General features: G+C 46.4%; 1 protein-coding gene across 1 annotated transcript in view; it reads right to left on the reverse strand.

The window, feature by feature from the left end:
* The window catches only part of RRP8 (ribosomal RNA processing 8), a 68,091-nt gene extending 45,910 nt beyond the window's left edge, over window positions 1–22,181 (reverse strand). Inside the window, exons 1-2 of the mRNA XM_078658745.1 lie at window positions 21,579–22,181; window positions 8,768–8,919 (exon numbers count right to left, since the gene is read on the reverse strand). Coding sequence (XP_078514871.1) covers window positions 8,768–8,881 — 114 coding nt within the window. The 5' untranslated portion in view covers window positions 8,882–8,919; window positions 21,579–22,181. The remainder of the gene's footprint in view (window positions 1–8,767; window positions 8,920–21,578) is intronic.
* Between the last annotated feature and the right edge of the window lie 224 nt (window positions 22,182–22,405).

The raw sequence follows: 22,405 nt of genomic DNA on the forward strand, positions 1-22,405 counted from the left end.
CGGTCTGAACTCCCGCCGTTTCTGAAGAGTTGTCGCTGCGAGATCCTGATAGAGTTGCGGGCGATGGTCACGGAACTGCAGAGAAGGAGCCTTCTTAAGGATCCTTTCCTTGAGCTGAAAATCATGGACACAAACTAGAATGTCCGGAGGTGGTCCTCCTCCCCTACGTGGCAGTCCAACTCTGTGGACCCTATCCATTCGGATCTCTTGTACCTCCTCGTCGTCCAGGATCTGGCGGAAGAGGTCATGGACGTAGCCGCGGAGGTCCCCTGCTTCCCCATCGCTCGGAACCGCTCGTATGCGGATGTTGTTTCTCCTGGAGCGGTTCTCCAAGTCCTCCGCATGTGCCTGCAGGTCCAGGTTCTGCTCCGTGAGCCTCAGCACATCTTGCTGTAGCTGGTGGACGTCATTTGCCATGTTAAGGTCGTGGTCCTCGAGCGTGGCCACTCTTTCCCCCACAGAGTCCACGTCCCGCCTCACCTCCCGAAGGTCAGAGGTCAACTGCGCTCGGAGGTCCGAGATATCCTCCTTGATGGACTTGAATAGGTCGGTCATGAATGCTTTAGTGGCCGGCGCCTCGTCATCGGAGCATTTAGGCGAGGAGCTTGGACCAGGGGAAGCCGGCTGCTGAGCGCCCTTCGATTGTCCATCTTTCCCGGCCTTCCCCTTGCGCATCGAGGTAGCCATCCTGACCTTCCCGAAACGTCCCGTAGGGCACCACGAACCGCACCACTCCGCCACTAGTTAGATCTACCCAGGAGCTCCAGAGGGTACCCCCAGCGGTGGCCCAGGGTGCTCGGCACAAGTTCAGGTCGTAGCCCAGGCAGCCAACAGTTGATGTGTCCGTCCCCTTCGTTCAGCCACTACAGCCCCGAAGAACACAGCGGCTGAGGCCCAGCACAGATGTAGGGAGGTGGGCAGGAGCCCCCTAAGCTGCTAGGTTGGCAAGGGTACTGCGGGTCCAAGCACAATTCTCGGTGTTCACTCGACTCTGCACGCAAACCGGTCCCAACCACCTCTCCGGTGCATCAGGCCCCTCGTCTAGGGGGATGGGCGGAGAACCAGCAATGTCGGGGCTCTCCCAGGTGGGAGCCGGTCGGGGCCGTCACCGCAGTGCCTGAGGGTACTTCCCACCTAGTCTTCAGACCGCCGACGCAGTAGTCGCCGCCTCTCCTGTCCACTCCAGCTTCTCCTCGAATTGCCCCGAGTTCGGGATCAGCCCGTCCCAGCTAGACCAGGCGCCACCACTCGTTATTGCCGCCACGTGGCCCGTCCCATGCTGCTGTCTGTTGCCCGCTGTTCACCCCGGCTCCAATCGGGCGCACTCCTTCCCCCGCGGCCAGGGCACCCACCTCACGTGCACCGGCCGGGGACCGCCACTGCATGCGGGTCCGGAGAGCAGCGCCGAGCGATTTCCCCACCAGGCCGTAGACCGCGGCCTCGAGTAGAAGGGCGGCCGCCCTCGGCTCCAGATGCTCGCCGGCAATAGGCTCCTCCCCCCGGGGAGGCTGAGGGACCCAGCGATAATTCGGCATCCCTGCGCTACAGCTCGACTCCGGTGGCTCCCACCTCATCAACCCGGCAGGTCTATCAGTTTCCGCTGCCCCGGGGATCACGAGTCTCCCTCGTGTGCCTGCTCACCCGAAGCGCCTCGGTCCCGAACACCGCTTCCAATGCCGGAGCCGTTGGAACAACTCCTGTGCTTCCGGGATTCACACCGCCGACAGGTAGCACTCTGCAGCACTGCTCAGGCGATCAGGTGCCAGAAAGAGCTCCGGAGCCGTGCTTTACAATGCTATACAAGGCCCGGGGCCGGAGAGGACCTAAAAACACGTCCTACTCCGCCGCCATCTTGGCCACGCCGACTTGTGCATTTTTAATGCTACACTGTCGCACTCTGTGAAAACTCGCTGTGAATATGCAAGTCATTCTTTTAAACTTTCATTACACAAAATTCCCCAAAAGATTTTAGTTTAACATAAAAAGTGCTTCCAGAATATAGACTTTAGTAATATGCAGACTGTACCTGGAGCAAACATTTTTACAACTGTCCACGAAGAACACACACTCCACAGCTCAGTTGATAACACACTTACAATATGTCCTCGTACGTATTAATCTTGGTCAAGAAGCTTCAAGTAACTCCATCATTTAAAGCCAATGCCGGCTTCCAAATAGCCTTTACATTTGCAGATTTACCAACTGTCCACATTTACATTTCTTTAAGGCAGCAGATTCCCTCACAAGAAGGCTGTCCGCTCTCGCTCTGGGTCACATAACCGGAGACACCCTTCCTTTTACTATAGTTGAGCCATCTCAAGTGCCGGAATTAACCATCCCCAGGGTTTTTGTTAAATTAAAAAAGTATTAGCATGTCATGCCCCACAGATCCCACCCACGTCAACCTCTGAACTAAATAAAGACACCTGTATGGGAAATAGTAAACTTGAGAAGAAATGAAATACAACAGAAAGAACCAAAGAGAGTCAAAAGGTGAAACCAAGAAATGTACTCCAAGAACAGAGGGAAGGGTGGAAACATTCAGAGAGCAATGAGACGGCTCAGACCACAAGGCTGAAATGTGTCAGATATGTGACAACTGTGGAATTAGAGAAGAGGACTTACATGGCAGAAAAGTAGATAATGTTCTTATTTTCCAACAAAGTGTCTTTGGAACAAGAGGATCTTAAGCTCAGTTTTAAAAGTTGCAACATGGAAAAAGGCACCCAGAGTTGGTAGGAGTTAATTACATTTTTTGTGGTGTTACCAGAGATAAGGTTACTTCATTCACTGCTCATTTAAACGGAGGGAGGCTCATTAAGGAGGAATGTTGCATTTATGAACAATCATGTTGACCTCCAGAGATTGTAACTTTCTCAGTTTAGTGGGAAGGCACAGACGTGTGTAGGGCTTTGAGTGTGATGCAAGCCATATTAAATTGCGCTCTTGCTTCAATGCTTCCTTTGCAGTGTTATAAGTAATGTGGTCGCATTTCTTGCATCCAAAAACAAAGCGAGCGGCTGGGTTATTGGGTGTAAGGGGGCTAGCTGCCCTTTGAACAAGTCAGGGAGAAGAAAATACTCATGATATAGTTTGGAAAGAACAAGCACCTGAACTAAAGTGTTAACAGAAATAAACATGCTGATAGATCCTAAGCAGCCTGAGGTGGTATCGTGCTCTTGGCTGTAGCATAGATTTGTCTTTGTAGATTAAGCCTCGTGTTCAGGATGAAACCCAAGGATTTGGCATTATAGTTGATAGCCAGTTTGTAATCCAGTAGTGAGGATAAGTCAATCTACAGCTGGACGTTTAGGTAGTAACTCTGGTTTTAAAAGTTTGAGTTTTAGGTAATGATTAGACAGTCATATTTGGGTGTTTTTAAGGGTGTTGGAGAGCAAAGAAATATATTTCAGGGGTAAAATCATGAAATAGTTTTGAAAGTCATCAGTATATTGATGATACACAATTCCCGAGAATATCCCTAAGTGGGTCCAAATTCATGCTAAACAATCTCAGAGACAGAAAGGAGCCTTGAAAAACCCACTGTTGCAGACAGACATTGCTAGATAAAGAGTTACATATTTTAACTACTGGGGTATGGTCTGACGATTAAGAGGTGAACGAGCCAACACTACACCTTTGGTGACCATTCGATCTTTCATGATCTTAATTGAAGAGAGACAATTGACTGTCTAGACTCTAGAGGGTGGTTGTCAGGTCTAGAATATCAAGTTAAACAGTTTCCCCCAAGTCAAGAAAGAGTGCATCATCAACAACTTGTAGAAGAGCAGTCTGTGCTATTGCCTTTTCAGACCTCATAATGAAAGTTGTCTACGAGATTGTTTAACTGCATGTGATGAAAAAATGTAAAGCTTTAAACCTTTCCTAGGAAATGTAGGTCTGAACAGGGTAGAAGTTGCCAATGACATTAGCATTAGCTGAAGGGGTCTTCAAAAGTGTCGAGATGTAGCTAATTTGCAGAACATCAGGGAACACAAGCAACAAATTCACATATGTGGGGCTGTATGGTAGCAATTGTTTGGACAGCTACTTCTAAATATTTCTATGCACTGCATCACTGAAATGTTTTTGGGTTTTTACCTCAGTTTTAAAACTTTAAGTAACTCCAAGTCTGATATTTCTGTAATCTGTATGTGTTTTTGTCATCTCTTCAGGCAGTCCTATGTCAAGTCAGATTTCTCAAGTATTTTCTTACATGGAGCAATTATTTCGTGATCACGTCCTTGATGCAATCTTTGTAATTAGCTCTGTTGACACTAATGTCTTGCAGGGTTCCTATACAAGATTTACCAGATCGCAACTTGCAAGTGCATTAAAGTCAATGTTCTTGGTATCTCTCAGCTTCCTTGTTTTGTTGATCAAAGGATTTTTGGAGAACAAATGCTTACATGAATGGGATCTATACAAGATCAGATCAATCAACTACGATGGGGTCGTCAGTAGTCCGCTTTGCTACGATAGGTCAAGCATGGATTCTTTGGAAAGTGTAGCTCTTTGTAGTGTTGGTGGTCTGATCTTCTACTAGCAAACTCCATCAGAGATACCAGCAAGAGGACCGCTGAGGCACATGCAGAATGATCTCTTCTCACCCACCTCTTTTCAGTTATCAGCACGAAGAATACCCAGGACACCAACGGACAGCCAGAATTCTCGTCACATCCCCTTCTTCCGCTAGAGACGTGCACAAGGACCACTGAGGCACAACCAGTCTGATGTCTTGCTTTCATGCTCCTAAGAGATACCAGCACTCAGAAAGCCAGGCATACACAACTTTGTCTCTTGCACTCACACCTTCCTCCTCCATGTTCCTTAGGTACCAGCACTAAGAAGTTTAGGGCACATCCAGTCTGCTCTCTTGTTCACAACCCTTCCTCCATCATGATCCTCAGACACCAGGATGCTTTGGCACAGAGCCTGAACTCATGTTCAAATAACATAAGGTGATATCAGCACTCAGAACTGATCGGCACATCTCGTCTGATTTCATGCTTTCATTCTCCCAAGGGATACCAGAACTAAGAATGCTAGGAGATATGGATACCACCTCAGCAATTTCTTTTCTGGTTTTGCTGGAGGAAATGAACATGTATCTTCAAATGTCTCCCAAACAACACTAGAAAAATGGTCAGTCAAGCCCCAGTCACCAGAAAATGTGACTACAGGAACACCAAGCAACTCACTAGAACACTAGAAACCATCCAGTACTCGGCAGCCACACTCATCCTCAACCTCTCACACAGAACTTACATCACACCTCAGGGAGCTCCAGTTGCTCATGATACACAAATGTGCTAATTTCAAACTCCTCACACACAGTCAAGGCATTACACAACTTAGGCCCCACCTACCTGAACAGTTGCATCTCCTTCCACCAACTACCCAGACATCTCTGCTTCACAGGACTCCTACTCCTACACATCCCACACATACACAGAACCATATCAGATGGAAAAGCGTTCTTTTACATCACTCCTAAAGCATGGAACGGCCTCCCACCCTATATCTGAGCCTTCTCCTCTCTTCTTCAGTTCTGCAAGAGGTTGAGGACCTGACTTTTCAATTAACCAACCCCCCATAGGCGCGCGCACACACCTGCTCAGCACCTGGATGCCCTCGTGAGTGATAGTGCGCTTTACAAATACAAATACACTTAAAATTACATCTATTGCAAAGAGTTGGGATTAAAATTTAACATGAATAAGTTGAAATTATTAAAAGTAAATGGAAAAGTGGGTGGCCCACTGTAGTTCAAGGTTAAGCCGAATTAGTGCTTTCACAAGGAAGGTAATATCAAACCTCTTATACTTGTTCCAAGACTTACCCATAAAGTTCATGCAGATCGCTCACAGAAAGCTGTAAAACTCTGTTGAACAATACTTGGACAAGAAAGGACATTTTACCGCAGGACATACACAACGTATTCTATGGGCAGGAGCTTGTCCAACTATGCTATCCTGGCTAGGTTTCCAAGTTCTGACTCCCTACCCCAATATGAAGAATACCTATTTTGCATCACCCCTCTTCAGTGCTGTTTTTCGAGAGTGGCCTCATGTAGATGTATCAGTGGACTGCAACCCAGATATGAACCCGGTTTAAAAGGCCCGTACTCAGGCTTCTTGGCGCCGGCCCGCCCCCTTCCAGCACATACTTTCCTATCTACAACTGCCATGTTATTACTGTAGTGCAGTGTAGGGAGGAAAATGTCTGCCACAATGGAATAAATGGTAGGAAGGCCACATACCTTACAAGGGGTAATTCAGAAAGCACTGGGCCCACATACAGCAGGTGGTGTCAGCAAGGGTATGCCAGGAGATACAGCTGCTTCTAGTGAGGAACAAGTCAAATTTTATTCCCGGGGTATTGTTGAACTGTTCGGACGTCAAAAAGGCCTTACATTTTTCCCTTACCCCAGTCAGACTTTACTAATCAATTTTATTTGGGTTTATATTGGCGATAAGACAACTTAACACTTATTTCAGACTTGCTTGATTAAAGCCATATTTTTCAAAGTGTATAATTATGACAGAAGGTTGTTTTCTCCAGAACAGGCACAATAATTAAATTGAAGATGAAAAACTAGCTTAATATTCTTTGAGGTAAAAAAAACAAAATTCCTTATAATATTCTTTGAGGTTGTGGATTTTTAGAAGCAAGGTTGCATGATTACGTGAAAAATGGACTTGCAGATGCACCTCACTGACTAACAGGGTTCAACGTTTTTTTCTTCAGATTTATATAGCGCCAACTTGACCCGAAGGTTTTGACGCGCTTTACATGAGCACCTGTTACGTTACACAAGGACACATTAATTTTTTGTATTTGGTAGGCCCTGGGAGATTGAGTGATTTGCCCAGAGTCACAGGATGCTGAGCCGACGCTGAGGCTTGAACCTGGTTCCTCAGCTCCAAAGTTGGCTCTGGCCATAAGGCCACATCCTCTCCCCTGTTGTGGAGAGACCATCCAGATTGTCAATCACCACCTTTCTTAAGCAGACTAATCACGTGATTATGTTCCGTTACCATCTCAAAGTAGCAAATTTGCACTCTGCAAATAATATTGATGGTAAGTGCAGGAGAGGTTGTGGTCTAGAGAGCATTGCACCTTTCATGTGGGGTGTACGTTTGAAGCTAAACATTAAATGCAAAGTTACTTCGAGAAACTGCTAAATGAATCAGCCATCATTGGAACTGGTGCCAGTGTAATGACAGAACTTAGCGTCTGCCAAATGCAAACAGAAAGATACAGTGCGTTATGAATGAAGCAGCCCAAAAAAGGGAGCCACTGGAATACACGAGCACTTCCACTTTAATGCATGTCAAAGAAAAGTGTGGGATCTGAAATTAAGGATAAAATATAGGACAAGCCCTTCAAGATATGGAGGGCTCTTTCTCCGACCCTTGCGGACACATGTAATATATGTAAAGAGATTGTGAGGCAGTTACATTGCTACCTAGACTGAGAATGCTGGGACCATCTGTGTGAATCAATGAAACTTTGGTAGGGTGGATGCCGAGGCGGAGATACAGGGCAGATCAGATCATGGATGGGCTGGGGGCGCAGAGGAAGCAAATGTTGACACGAACTTCAGCCAATGTTAAGAAAATGCAACACTTGTAAGGAATAAGAGGTTAAGTTGAATAATCAAATGTGTCATTCTCTGTCTCACCCAGATGTATAAGCAAATACATAAATAAAACTCAACCTACCAAGTGGTGAAGAACGTCGTTTTATCTCCCATTATTATGGCAATGCTGCTGTGGATTCTTTTCAATCAAGTCAAGAGGATTTGGTGAAAAGATTAACTAAGGAAGGCTGGAAGACACATCCTCGCAAATACTTGAAGAAATTCAGTTGCTACCTATAAATGAACTGACCCATATTGATCAAGCAACTGCACAACATACACCGGACTGGTTAGTATCGATATTACAAATTATGAAGAAAAGGTATATAGATGTTCCAATAACCCCGGATGCAAGTAATTAAAAAAGTGAACTAAAAACTACAACAGACAGAGGTTTCCCTTGATAATGAAAATGTGAAGAACACTCAGTAGCCTGACAGTAAGAATGCACTTTTCTTCTCTGGAGGCAATATATGTTAAAAGGACTAGTTAAAAAAACATTAAATTAAAATCTTTCTGACGTCTTTTAATTTCAGAGCGCACTTCAACTTCTTGTATTGTTTTAACAAGAAAATGATGGAAGTAAAGTCCCCTCTGCCTGGCTGCCTCCCTCTCTACCTTCTGCTCTGAGAGCTACTCTTGAGCTCTGAAACAGCGGCAGAGCAGACTACTGGGCATCTTGGCTATTGATAGTTGGCCTTTGCTCTTTCCAAATGAAACAGAACTTCTAACATCTCAAATGCAGACCAACAGTAGATACACGTGAGTAGTATCAATATTAATACCGTGAGCCCTTCCACAGTTCTGACAATCACTTCAGCTAAGAATCACGAATGCTCGGACAGAGGCTATAGAGCTCAGTGCATTTGTGCATAAACCACAAGCGTGAACAAGGGAAACTTCGGCCAGGGAAGAGAGAAACTGTAAAAGAGACATCTACAGTAAGTGTGAAATGTTTATGTGAATGGACGTCTCAGCTATAACTCAACCTTCATATTGGAGTGTTGTAGCTCTCAAACAGGAAGAGATCTAAAATGTGTCAGTATATATCTTCATCATTGATAATCCTGTGGGATCTTAGACGTACCCTCAAGTAACACTCATAATCATGATCAGTTTTACCCCTGCGCGGTGAGACACAGACGTTGAGTTGTTAGTGAGACGCAATGACTTTGTAAGCTCCTGAGCATCTTTGCTGTCGTTCCAGTCCCCCTCTTGAAACATCATGGTGGGCATCGGAGTCTCTTGGTCGTACTGCCTCTCTTCTACAAGCCCTGGAACAGAAGGTAAATCATGAATGCCATGCATCAGCCTTATGAATTAAATCAAGGCTGCTTCCTGTCTGCCATTGCTCTAAACTGAAACAAGAGTGCACACACTCTCCAAGTACTCACCTTGTACCACACGTATTCACATAAATAAGACAATCAAATCTTTCTCACCCATCCTGTCACTTGAATTTAATCTATTTAATCAAGAGTTAGAAGAGAAGGACCCAACAACTGAAGAACTTTTTAAGCATCGTTTGGCATACCAAACAAACATAAGAGTATTGGTCGGTCATTTGTTAATTACCTCAAGTCTAAACATAGCTATTCTCTTGTCTGTCATCACACATCCCACCGTTTTTAATTCCTAACTCTACAGATACAAATATCACTCTTATAGTGTCCATCTACCCAGCTGACTCGTGCCCGACTCTGCTTTAGTCAGGACCTATCGGAGGCATTGGATTTCATTAAAATCTCCAAAAGTTTTACACAATTTGCAACACCTATGCAAGAGCTATTGGCTTTGTCAATATTGTTTTAGTCCTGATGTGCAACTTTTTTACAAAAGGGTTATTATGGCATATAAAATAATATTACCGTATTTTCCGGCGTATAAGACGACTTTTTAACCCTTTAAAATGTTCTCGAAAGTCGGGGGTCGTCTTATACGCCGGGTGCCAAATTTTACGGTATTTATTCATGCGTTTTTATATAGCGCGGACTTTACCCAAAGGTGTCAGAAGGCTTCACAATAGGAAATGGTGCATTACAGGATGAAAAAGTGACCATACTCCGGTTGGTTAGGCATATTATGGCGCCATGACCCAACACTGAGCCGCAAAGCGTTACCGGTACCGTACGGTACATTACATGAGGCAAAAGTGACAATCGAACACATGGCGCCGTAGAGGTGTAAAATTGCAATAAATGGAGGGCACTCAAAAACAAGAACAAACGTTACATGAGGCAATGGTGGCACTGTGCAAGTATCGAAAGCAAACAAAAAGTAAGAGGTAGCAAACAGAACAAATGGCGCCGTGAATCCTACCTAGACTGCAGCTGCACACGCGCCTCCAACCGCTTGCGATGCATACTTCCCCAATTAAGGCAGAAGGACGTCCGAAAACATAATGGGCAGCACTGAAGCACCTAAGATGGCGGCCCCCACTGTGTTGCGCGTCTGACACGCGCTCCTCCACGTGTGCTGATCTCCTCAGTCCATGGTCATAGAAAAGGGACTGTAGAATGTTCCCAATGGCAGTTTTGCAGCAGTTATTTCAGTATGGTACATTCCTAATGAATTACGGTACAAAACACACTGCCTTTCTTTTTACGGTTTTTATATGACTGACTGAGCTATACAATCTTCCTTATTATGTTGAATTCTTACATAAGGTACCTTCTTTTGATACACACCTGAAATGCACTATACTGTTTAATAAAGAAAGGAGATGCTTGGAGAGGGCCTGTAGTGTGAGCACATAGTAGTAAAGATGACACTAACAACACGTTTTAGAACATGAGACGAACTACAAACCCCCAAATCCAAGCAGAGTTTGAATGCAGTGTGCACAGGAAATACCGGTACCAGTAGATCGTTTGCCGTGATTGGCTGGTTGTTGTAAACAGGAAAGGCAGTCTGGTGAGCAGATATACATGTGGTGGTGAAGACAGTACAGCACCAGTCTCTGTACCGGTTCATACAGTACAGCACCAGTACATACAGTACAGTATGCAAATGGCTAACAGTCAAGAACCCATCATGGCTCCAGCAGCAGCAAGAAGAAAGAAATATGAAGCCAGTTACAAATTTAAAGTTGTAAATGTTGCCATGGAACATAATAACTGTGCTGCTGCAAGACAATATGGAGTAACAGAAAAGATGGTTTGGGACTGGAAAGCAAATGAAAAAGCATTAAGGAGTATGCCAAGGGGTAAGTGTGCATCAAGAAGAGGCACCCAACATTGTCCAGAACTCGAAAAACATGTAGCGGACGTGGTGAATGAGCATCGCCAAAGCGGTTATGTAGTGACACGAAATAAAATACGTTTGTTTGCACTTCAGTGGGCCAAATCTAACCCAGATCTCAGCAACAGATTTAAGGCCACTGTCGCCTGGTGTACTAGATTCTTGGGAAGGCATAATCTGGTATTGAGGCAAAAGACGAATATTGCACAAAAATTACCTGCAGATCTTGATGCCAAAATACATAGTTTCCATCGCTACGTTATCAAGCTGCGCAATGAACATGGCTATGCGCTAAGTAGTATCGGAAATATGGATGAAACTCCAATGAATTTTGATATGGTTGCAAACAAAACTGTCCATCCAAAAGGTGAAAAAGCAATTTTAATAAAAACAACAGGACATGAGAAGTCCAGTTTTACAGTGGTACTAGCATGCACAGCTGATGGCGCCAAACTGAGACCAATGGTTATTTTTAAAAGAAAAACAATGCCGAAACTCAAGTTTCCCGTTGGTTGTTTTGTACATGTGAATGAAAAAGGCTGGATGGATGAAGAAGGGGTAATGCTATGGCTTGATAATGTATGGAGCAGGCGACCAGGTGGACTTCTTCAAAAACGTAGTTTACTGGTGTGGGATATGTTCAGGGCTCATTTAACTCCCAGCACCAAGCAAAGGCTGGCAAGAATAAAACAAGCATTGGAAATGCAATAGGTCTCGCATTAGAAAAGTTGGAGTATTGGTTTTGTAAATGACAATTTTTTTGTAATGTGTTGGTCTTGAAAATAGCAAAATTAATAGCTTTGTCATTTACATTGCCAATACTTTAAACTTTTTCAAATGTGACACCTATAGCATTTGTAATGCAACATGTTTTGTATGTACGTGACTTAGATGTATTCGTCTAATAAAAGAACGAGTCTGTTCAAATTCAGCTACGTACTTGCTATAACGAGTAAAATAATGGGTGTTGCACCTTACACCGTGCTGTGGTTCAAACACATGGGCTGGGTGCAGGGATCGGCCGCACACTTCCATTTCCATTGGTCTTGAGAACGTGATGCTTGCATGCAGTTTCAGCGCCCACGTTTTAACTCTAGCAGCATTAGCGCGCTAGTGATTGCATCCAAACAAAACACCCCCAATTCCGTAACTTGTAAGGTACAAAAATAATGTTATTAAAACGAACTGGAAAACGATTGTTAGTTGCAGTTTAGTTATGAACATCCCACATCCGTGTGTATGTAACTCATGCTGCACTTGGGCAGGCTGTGGTGGGAGGCGGTAGGGGTATGCAGGCACTGCCGATGGCGCTGGTGCAGGCTGTGGTGGGAGGCGGGAGGGGTCTGCAGGCACTGCCGATGGCGCTGGTGCAGGCTGTGGTGGGAGGCGGGAGGGGTCTGACGGCACTGCCGATGGCGCTGGTGCAGGCTGTGGTGGGAGGCGGGAGGGGTATGCAGGCACTGCCGATGGCGCTGGTGCAGGCTGTGGTGGGAGGCGGGAGGGGTCTGCAGGCACTGCTGATGGCGCTGGTGCAGGCTGTGGTGGGATGCGGGAGGGGTCTGCAGGCACTGCCGATGGCGCTGGTGCAGGCCGTGGTGGGAGGCGGGAGGGGTCTGCAGGCACTGCCGATGGCGCTGGTGCAGGCTGTGGTGGGAGGCGGGAGGGGTATGCAGGCACTGCCGATGGCGCTGGTGCAGGCTGTGGTGGGAGGCGGGAGGGGTATGCAGGCAGTGCCGATGGCGCTGGTGCAGGCTGTGGTGGGAGGCGGGAGGGGTCTGCAGGCACTGCCGAAGGCGCAGGCTGTGGTGGGATGCGGGAGGGGTCTGCAGGCACTGCCGATGGCGCTGGGGCAGGCTGTGGTGGGAGGCGGGAGGGGTCTGCAGTGCGCCCTTCAGCAGTAAACTTACATTAACATACACGTTAGTTTTAAAACAGGAAAGTGTTATATTTTGAAAAAACATCAGGGCCACAATAAAGCCGGTATTGCTTACGAAAATCGGAAGTCATCTGCCTAAATCGGTCTAGGGACATACACGGAACAGACACGTGTACAGAAACTGTTCTGGAGACAATTAGCAGCAAACAAAACAAGTAATGACTAGAAAGAGGAGGAGTGATGGACACGGGGGAGGATGGGTGAAGTAGCAGTGAGAGACAGCATGGGTGTGTACTATGCGTTTCACATAAATGAGGTCAAAATTATTAAGTACACTTAGTAAAATGGAAATCGCGTGTGTTTATCTGTGAAGTGATGAGGGAGGGAAAGAGAGAGAGTGAGATACATTCTATGCTATCATCTAATGTGCGTTGTGGAATTTAGAATTGTGAGACTTGGGATTTGGGACCAAAATCCTGGCTGATTGAGCAGCAGTGAAACTTTACCAGTGAGTTTAATATGTTAATTCCGATTTTGATGCAAAAAAGCATTGCTTTCAATCAAGTGCGCAGCTTATGTTTATAATAAAGTTGTACATTTTGTCTTCGACCTCCACTCCACCTTTGTACTGTATTACTTTTGCTGAAACTCCCAAACGGGTTCAATACAAAAACTATGTATGCCACGTGAAGAATACGCAAATTTCTTTTTCATTTTACACTGTTGAAAACGTCTCTGAAGTGGTTCTGCTTGTTACATACACGTTTGTGAACGCTTTTTGTTGCCAACATGCAGAATTAAATGGAAAAAGGCACAGTGTTCCATGGCGACCGCAATAATGGAAGTTGGAGTGCAGCAGCTGTGAAGCGAGATCAACGTTGATCAAATAAAGCAAAACGTGTTCAGTTGTGGGAAGTGCTGAAAACGCAGCCAAGCTAAAAATACCAAAAACTGATGAAAATAAAAGAAAGGCCCATAATACTTCCAATGCGGCCGCAATGATGAAATAAAATTAAGCAGGATTCCATGAACCGTGTGCAGCGCTTGTTCCCAATTTGAAAATGCAACAGTCCAATGAGGTTTAAAACAAGCATTGACCGCGAAAAGCTTATAGTAATGTGAAAAAAAAAAGGAGAAACACGAGAGACGGCCTGCGGCCGTCAAAGTGAAAGTACGAGAGGTTTAAAACAAGCATTGACCACGAAAAGCTTATAGTAATGTGGGAAAAAAAAGGAGAAACACGAGAGACGGCCTGCGGCCGTCAAAGTGAAAGTACGGCCGGCGGAGGAGAAATGCAACACGGCGGGAGGGGGCGGAGCGGGGAGAGCGGCATGAGGGTGTGAAGCAGCAGGGGCCTGAGACGCGGCCGCCTTTGATGTGTTAATGCGAGGCAAGCGGCTGGTGGCAGTGTGCACGCGCTTTCACATGCACTGCAAGAAATCGCCTGGGAATCGCCTGATCTCGGTAAGCTCTGTTTAAGCCACTATATATCGAGCTCCCGCTCAATGCGCATGCGGGAGGGGTCTGCAGGCACTGCCGATGGCGCTGGTGCAGGCTGTGGCGGGAGGGGTCTGATGGCACTGCCAATGGCGCTGGTGCAGGCTGTGGTGGGAGGCGGGAGGGGTATGCAGGCACTGCCGATGGCGCTGGTGCAGGCTGTGGTGGGAGGCGGGAGAGGTATGCAGGCACTGCCGATGGCGCTGGTGCAGGCTGTGGTGGAAGGCGGGAGGGGTCTGCAGGCACTGCCGATGGCGCTGGTGCAGGCTGTGGTGGGATGCGGGAGGGGTCTGCAGGCACTGCCGATGGCGCTGGTGCAGGCTGTGGTGGGAGGCGGGAGGGGTCTGCAGGCACTGCCGATGGCGCTGGTGCAGGCTGTGGTGGGAGGCGGGAGGGGTATGCAGGCACTGCCGATGGCGCTGGTGCAGGCTGTGGTGGGAGGCGGGAGGGGTCTGCAGGCACTGCCGATGGCGCTGGTGCAGGCTGTGGTGGGATGCGGGAGGGGTCTGCAGGCACTGCCGATGGCGCTGGTGCAGGCTGTGGTGGGATGCGGGAGGGGTCTGCAGGCACTGCCGATGGCGCTGGTGTAGGCTGTGGTGGGAGGCGGGAGGGGTATGCAGGCACTGCCGATGGTGCTGGTGCAGGCTGTGGTGGGAGGCGGGAGGGGTATGCAGGCACTGCCGATGGCGCTGGTGCAGGCTGTGGTGGGAGGCGGGAGGGGTCTGCAGGCACTGCCGATGGCGCTGGTGCAGGCTGTGGTGGGAGGCGGGAGGGGTCTGACGGCACTGCCGATGGCGCTGGTGCAGGCTGTGGCGGGAGGGGTATGCAGGCACTGCCGATGGCGCTGGTGCAGGCTGTGGTGGGATGCGGGAGGGGTCTGCAGGCACTGCCGATGGCGCTGGTGCAGGCTGTGGTGGGAGGCGGGAGGGGTATGCAGGCACTGCCGATGGCGCTGGTGCAGGCTGTGGTGGGAGGCGGGAGGGGTATGCAGGCACTGCCGATGGCGCTGGTGCAGGCTGTGGTGGGAGGCGGGAGGGGTCTGCAGGCACTGCCGATGGCGCTGGTGCAGGCTGTGGTGGGATGCGGGAGGGGTCTGCAGGCACTGCCGATGGCACTGGGGCAGGCTGTGGTGGGAGGCGGGAGGGGTCTGCAGGCACTGCCGATGGCGCTGATGCAGGCTGTGGTGGGAGGCGGGAGGGGTCCGCAGGCACTGCCGATGGCGCTGGTGCAGGCTGTGGTGGGAGGCGGGAGGGGTCTGCAGTGCGCCCTTCAGCAGTAAACTTACATTAACATACACGTTAGTTTTAAAACAGGAAAGTGTTATATTTTGAAAAAACATCAGGGCCACAATAAAGCCGGTATTGCTTACGAAAATCGGAAGTCATCTGCCTAAATCGGTCTAGGGACATACACGGAACAGACACGTGTACAGAAACTGTTCTGGAGACAATTAGCAGCAAACAAAACAAGTAATGACTAGAAAGAGGAGGAGTGATGGACACGGGGGAGAATGGGTGAAGTAGCAGTGAGAGACAGCATGGGTGTGTACTATGCGTTTCACATAAATGAGGTCAAAATTATTAAGTACACTTAGTAAAATGGAAATCGCGTGTGTTTATCTGTGAAGTGATGAGGGAGAGAGAGTGAGATACATTCTATGCTATCATCTAATGTGCGTTGTGGAATTTAGAATTGTGAGACTTGGGATTTGGGACCAAAATCCTGGCTGATTGAGCAGCAGTGAAACTTTACCACTGAGTTTAATATGTTAATTCCGATTTTGATGCAAAAAAGCATTGCTTTCAATCAAGTGCGCAGCTTATGTTTATAATAAAGTTGTACATTTTGTCTTCGACCTCCACTCCACCTTTGTACTGTATTACTTTTGCTGAAACTCCCAAACGGGTTCAATACAAAAACTATGTATGCCACGTGAAGAATACGCAAATTTCTTTTTCATTTTACACTGTTGAAAACGTCTCTGAAGTGGTTCTGCTTGTTACATACACGTTTGTGAACGCTTTTTGTTGCCAACATGCAGAATTAAATGGAAAAAGGCACAGTGTTCCATGGCGACCGCAATAATGGAAGTTGGAGTGCAGCAGCTGTGAAGCGAGATCAACGTTGATCAAATAAAGCAAAACGTGTTCAGTTGTGGGAAGTGCTGAAAACGCAGCCAAGCTAAAAATACCAAAAACTGATGAAAATAAAAGAAAGGCCCATAATACTTCCAATGCGGCCGCAATGATGAAATAAAATTAAGCAGGATTCCATGAACCGTGTGCAGCGCTTGTTCCCAATTTGAAAATGCAACAGTCCAATGAGGTTTAAAACAAGCATTGACCGCGAAAAGCTTATAGTAATGTGAAAAAAAAGGAGAAACACGAGAGACGGCCTGAGGCCGTCAAAGTGAAAGTACGAGAGGTTTAAAACAAGCATTGACCACGAAAAGCTTATAGTAATGTGGAAAAAAAAAAAGGAGAAACACGAGAGACGGCCTGCGGCCGTCAAAGTGAAAGTACGGCCGGCGGAGGAGAAATGCGACACGGCGGGAGGGGGCGGAGCGGGGAGAGCGGCATGAGGGTGTGAAGCAGCACGGGCCTGAGACGCGGCCGCCTTTGATGTGGTAATGCGAGGCAAGCGGCTGGTGGCATTGTGCACGCGCTTTCACATGCACTGCAAGAAATCGCCTGGGAATCGCCTGATCTCGGTAAGCTCTGTTTAAGCCACTATATATCGAGCTCCCGCTCAATGCGCATGCGCATTGAGATAGGTCGCTCGACCTAAACAGATGCTGCAGTTATTCCTGGAGGATTGACATCGTTGGTACAGCCACTGGATGTGTGCCTAAACAAGCCATTTAAAGATCGCATTCGAGAACAGTGGAATGAGTGGATGGTTAGCGGCGAAAAGTCATTCACAAAAGGAGGAAACATGCGTGCTCCACAGTTGGATGTTTTGTGCAAGTTTGTCATAAAAGTCTGGAATGATATCGATGCAGAAACAGTCATAAAGTCTTTCAAGAAGTGTGGCATATCAAATTCATTAGATGGTATGGAGGACGACTACTTGTGGCAAGAGGAAGCCGAAGCAGAGACCACACCATCTGATACGGAATTACCAGATCCATACGATGACTGCTTTACAGATGTACCACAAGATCTCATTGATTTACTTATGATATCAGATGACGAAGAGGAGGATTTTGAAGGCTTTTAAAGGGAACGCCAGCAAATCCTGTAAAAATCGCTTGGAGTTATGAAACGTTTAATCCACTTGCACTGTTTTATGTTTACCTTACATGTTTGATGACAAACAGCCTTATGTTTACAAGTGACTTTTTCATATGGTTCTAAATAAAAATATTGTGAGTAAAGCAATATTGTTTATACAACCAATTGGTTTGAGTTCAGTCTTTGAGTGTGTACAATAAACGCTTAACACTGTCCTCTGATAAAGCCTTACTGCTCACCCACACAGAGGAGGATTAGAATCACTAATAAGCCCAAAATAAATTCTCAAAATGGCTATGCAGGACTGCGTTGGTCTGCGTTGGAAGTGGGGGTAGTCTTATACGGTGAGTATAGCATGAAACCTACATTTTATCAAGAAAAGTAGGGGGTCGTCTTATACGCCCAGTCGTCTTATACGGCAGAAAATACGGTACAATATGATTCTATGATAACTTTTGTATAGTATAATAAGGTATAGTATGGCCTGGAATTGTATGGCATGGCATCAACTGTCATGGCATTGTCTAGCCTGTCCTGGTATGGCATGGTGTGGTATGGCCAGGCATTGTATAGTATTGTGTGGTCTGGCCTGTCATGTTATGGCATGGCCTGACATTATATGGCATGGCATGACCTGTCATTGTATAGTAGTATGGCCTGCCAGTGTATGGTATGGCATGGCAGTGTAGGGTACGATATTGCTTGTTATTGAATAGTATGGTATGGCCTGTCATTGTATATTTTAGTTTGTCCTGTCATTGCATGGTATGGTATGGTCCGTCATTGTATGGTATGGTATGGCCTGTCATTGTATGGTCTGTCATTTAACAGTATAGTATGGTATTAATAGTAAAGACACCAGAGCACATCATACATAAGTTACTCTCATCCCTTGTGCATTAGGCAATATCAGCAATAATATGATCATATGAAAAAAAAGTTCTACATCGATAGATATCAACGTAGCTGTAGATAAGTCCAATTTTATTTCTTTATAGAGCTCAACACCCAACAGCTGACGCGCATTTCGCCCTGCCTGGGCTTCCTCAAGGCTCACCAATATTATAGCTGACACCCTCTTTTGCCAATGAACAATGCAAGTGGTTTTTTATTCAATAATGATTCTCATATATCCAAAGTACTAATTATCGGGTTCTCGTTATGTTCTCCTTAGTAATACACGTAAAAATCTCTGCACTTCTTGTGCCAAGTATCAGTCCTTCGTGTCCATCAGTATCGTGGAGCCATGATAAGTTCCATCGAGCAGTTCACCTTCCGTTTGACCCAGACTTTGGAAATACAGAGACGGTGTGAGAACGGAAGGTGAACTGCTCGATGTAACTTATCATGGCTCCACGGAGATTGATGGACACTGAGGACTGAGACTTGGCACTCAAAGTGTAGTGATTTTTACGTGTAAAACTAAGGAGAACATAACGAGAACCCGATAATTAGTACTTTGGATATATGAGAATCATTGTTGGAATCAAAAACCACTTGCAGTGTTCATTGGAAAAACGGGGTGTTAGCTATAATATCGGTGAGTCTTGAGGAAGCCCAGGCAGGGCGAAACGTGCACCAGCTGTTGGCTGTTGTGCTCTATAAAGAAATAAAATTTGACTGGTCTACAGCTACGTTGATATCTATCATTGTGGAACTCTTTTCTCATATGATGATATTGTTGATGATAGTGCCTAATGCACAAGGGATGAGAGTAACTTATGTATGATGTGCTCTGGTGTCTTTACTGTTAATTTGGACCTGTACCACTCATTGTGAATTCAGGAATCAACGCTCTAGGTGGATGAGTGTTAGACACCAAGGTTGCACCTGAGATTTGACATAATGTTTTGTTGTTTGATTGTCACATAAAGGAGACACTTTGATGTGCAGATCGTTTAAAGCACATTCACCTCAGTGTATATAAGTAGTATAGTATGGTATGGCTGGTCATCGTATAGTACGGCATGACCGGTCATCGTATAGTAGGGCATGACCGGTCATCGTATAGTACCGCATGACCGGTCATCGTATAGTACGGCATGACTTGTCATCGTATAGTACGGCATGACTTATCATATAGTATGGTATAGTCTGTCCGTGTACGGTATGGCCTGTCCGTGTACGGTATGGCCTGTCCGTGTACGGTATGGCCTGTCCGTGTATGGTACGGTATTGCTCGTCATTGCATAGTATGGTATGGCCTGTCATTGTATAGTATAGTACGGCCTGTCATTGTATGGTATGGTGTGGTATGGTATGGTCCATCATTGTCTGGTCCGTCATTGTATGGTATGGTATGGCCTGTCACTGTACGGTATAGCCTGTCATTGTATGGTCTTTCATTGAAAAGTATAGTATGGCCTGTCATTGCACAGTATGGTATGGCCTGTCATTGTATAGTTTAGTATGTCCTGTCATTGTATGGCATGGTATGGTATGGTATGGTCCGTCATTGTATGGTATGGTATGGCCTATCACTGTATGATTTTTCAGAGTTGTTTGAAAAAAAACGCTGGGAAGCTCATTTTCAAAAGAGGCTGACAAAGGTAAATCTTTGATGACCATAACTTGTTCACTAGCCCCCAGTTTAAGCGCCATCCCACAGAGACCCTGGTGGAAGCATCCAAAATATTAAGGCCTCTAACTGCAACGTAGATTTTCCCTTGAATTTAGTGCCCTTTGAACTCTTACTTTCATATGGCACTGGTGCTCTATCAGGTGGGAACAACAGCCTGTTACCCCAGGTCTTGAGGAATAACTCAGACGTCACCATTGTTATGAGCGCTCCTGAATCTACCAACTAATGCAAAATGTTATCGCCCAGCACAATGTCAACATAAGGGTCTACACATTCGCTTGGTTGCCACTGACCACTACTACATCAGACAATCACTATCATGTCATGAAATTACTGTACCATGTGTTGATCACTTGCCTCATCATCTTCCAACACACTACTGACCTTTGTACCCTCTGTTTTGACCACTCTGACACACTTTTGCAAAGTGTCCTACTTTTCCACATTTATGGCAGGGAACTTTTTGCCTTCCCAACCATGTAGGAGGTTGCCACATCTAAAACAAAAGCTTGCACGTTTTGAAAAATTCTTCCCTGTGTATTTGGTATCTCTACGTATAAGATGGCTGTTACAGCATTAACACTCTTTTACTGAAGGCTGTACATTGATCTCTTTAAGGGATACTTGTGCTAACTACACACTCATAGTCACCATAATTACAGCTTCAAAAATAGGAACACCCAAGGTTAATAGTTTTTGTTGAATTTGCTTGTCTGAGCAGTGCCCACTCAGCGGTCCCTAACCAGTTGATCATTAAATACTCCAAAGTGACATTGTGAACATCCTTTTCTTACAGCGCTAATGTAAACATTTTCATTCTGCATTTGTGCTTGTTTGAAAAACTTATGACGCAGGACTACTAAACTGGGTTGTATGTATAATCTTGCAATTAATCTTTTTACCACTTCTTTGTAGTGGTCTAACTTCTCCCTCAGCCAGTACCATATCTTGTCGATGCTTAAAAATGTCTCTACTTTCAAACCCCAAGGAATGCAGTGGTGCATAAGGCATCAGGCACTCTGTATGGTGGCTCCTATTCGTCGGATGCACCAAGCCGGGAGAATTTGGCTAAGATAGTTTTTAATACATTAAAAGACATGCATCGCCAAGGAGCCACTACTGTGCCCTTGTCCAGATGTGCTCCAAATGACCATCAGTGGAGCGTACCTTCAACCAGTTACAGAAACGGAACCACAAACAAACATTCTACTACAACACTCTAAGATCAGCTCAAACATATACAGAACATACCAAGGAGCATTTTGCCTTGAGCAAGAATCTAAATACACACTGGCATGGAAAAGCACCACTCTGCCTCGCAACAGAAACTCTAGAGCCACTTCTGGGATCTACGTAACTAAAAGCAAACATGTTGGAGAAAAAGCAATTCAAACTTGAAATGTATTGGTATATACTGTTTTACATAAAATATTCTGTCACAATTTTGTATTACGTGAAACCACGCATAGCTGGGGTTCTGTAGTGCTTCCCAGCCCGCCTTCTCACCTGCATAGGTTATCCTCAAGCACAGATCCTTAGTAGTGCTGCAGAGGGGAGGTTATAGCTCTAGCATTCTGTGCACCTCACAGTTCACACCCACCTGCTCTCTAGAAAAACCAACCCCCTCTAGAATCACAGGTCAATGTTACCCACAGACATACCCCTTTCGTGGCTTCCTGTGGCCTGACCATCAATACTTCTTTGCATTGGGCTGTCACTGCAGGCTTATTCCTCCTAATTCTAAAATAGTGGCATGTATTAATAACGTTTTTCCACCACCCCTCCCTGCAGCCCCCGTGTGTGTTTATCCTGTTGTCCCTGACCCCCCTCTGCCTGTATACTTCTTCCTAGCACTTGTGCTAGTGCTGCAGTCCCCTTCCGCCCCCCAAACCTGGGGTGCCAGCTAGAGACCACGGACAGCTGCTGCTCGCCCCTGGACCCGTCAGCAGATGTCTGGTGTGTGCCCTGGACTGGCCCTGGTCCACTGTGGCCCCTCTCTGCCTTCCCTGGCGTCCCCTGCACTCTTCCTGGTGAGCCCCTCTGACCCCAGCTGCCTGACCACAGATCCTCCACCTCCAGCATGGGCAGCATGGACAGGAACCATAGAGCGCGGCGGCGGCTAGAGCAGCACCAGGAGAGAGTTCACTGGATGGAGAGCGCAGCGCCACCCGGAGGTCTGCTGTGCAATAACAGAAGCATCTCCCACATTCGGAGCAAGTAACGCGGCCGCCATGTTGGAATGGGATACTGGCCCCTTTGAACACCAATTTTGGCGGACAATGTGCGTTTTTTTAGCCAAAAAATGAATATCGTGTAAATATTTCTTTAATTTG

Source organism: Lissotriton helveticus, chromosome 8 (assembly GCF_964261635.1).
Source record: "Lissotriton helveticus chromosome 8, aLisHel1.1, whole genome shotgun sequence".
In the NCBI taxonomy this organism is placed as follows: Eukaryota; Metazoa; Chordata; class Amphibia; order Caudata; family Salamandridae; genus Lissotriton; species Lissotriton helveticus.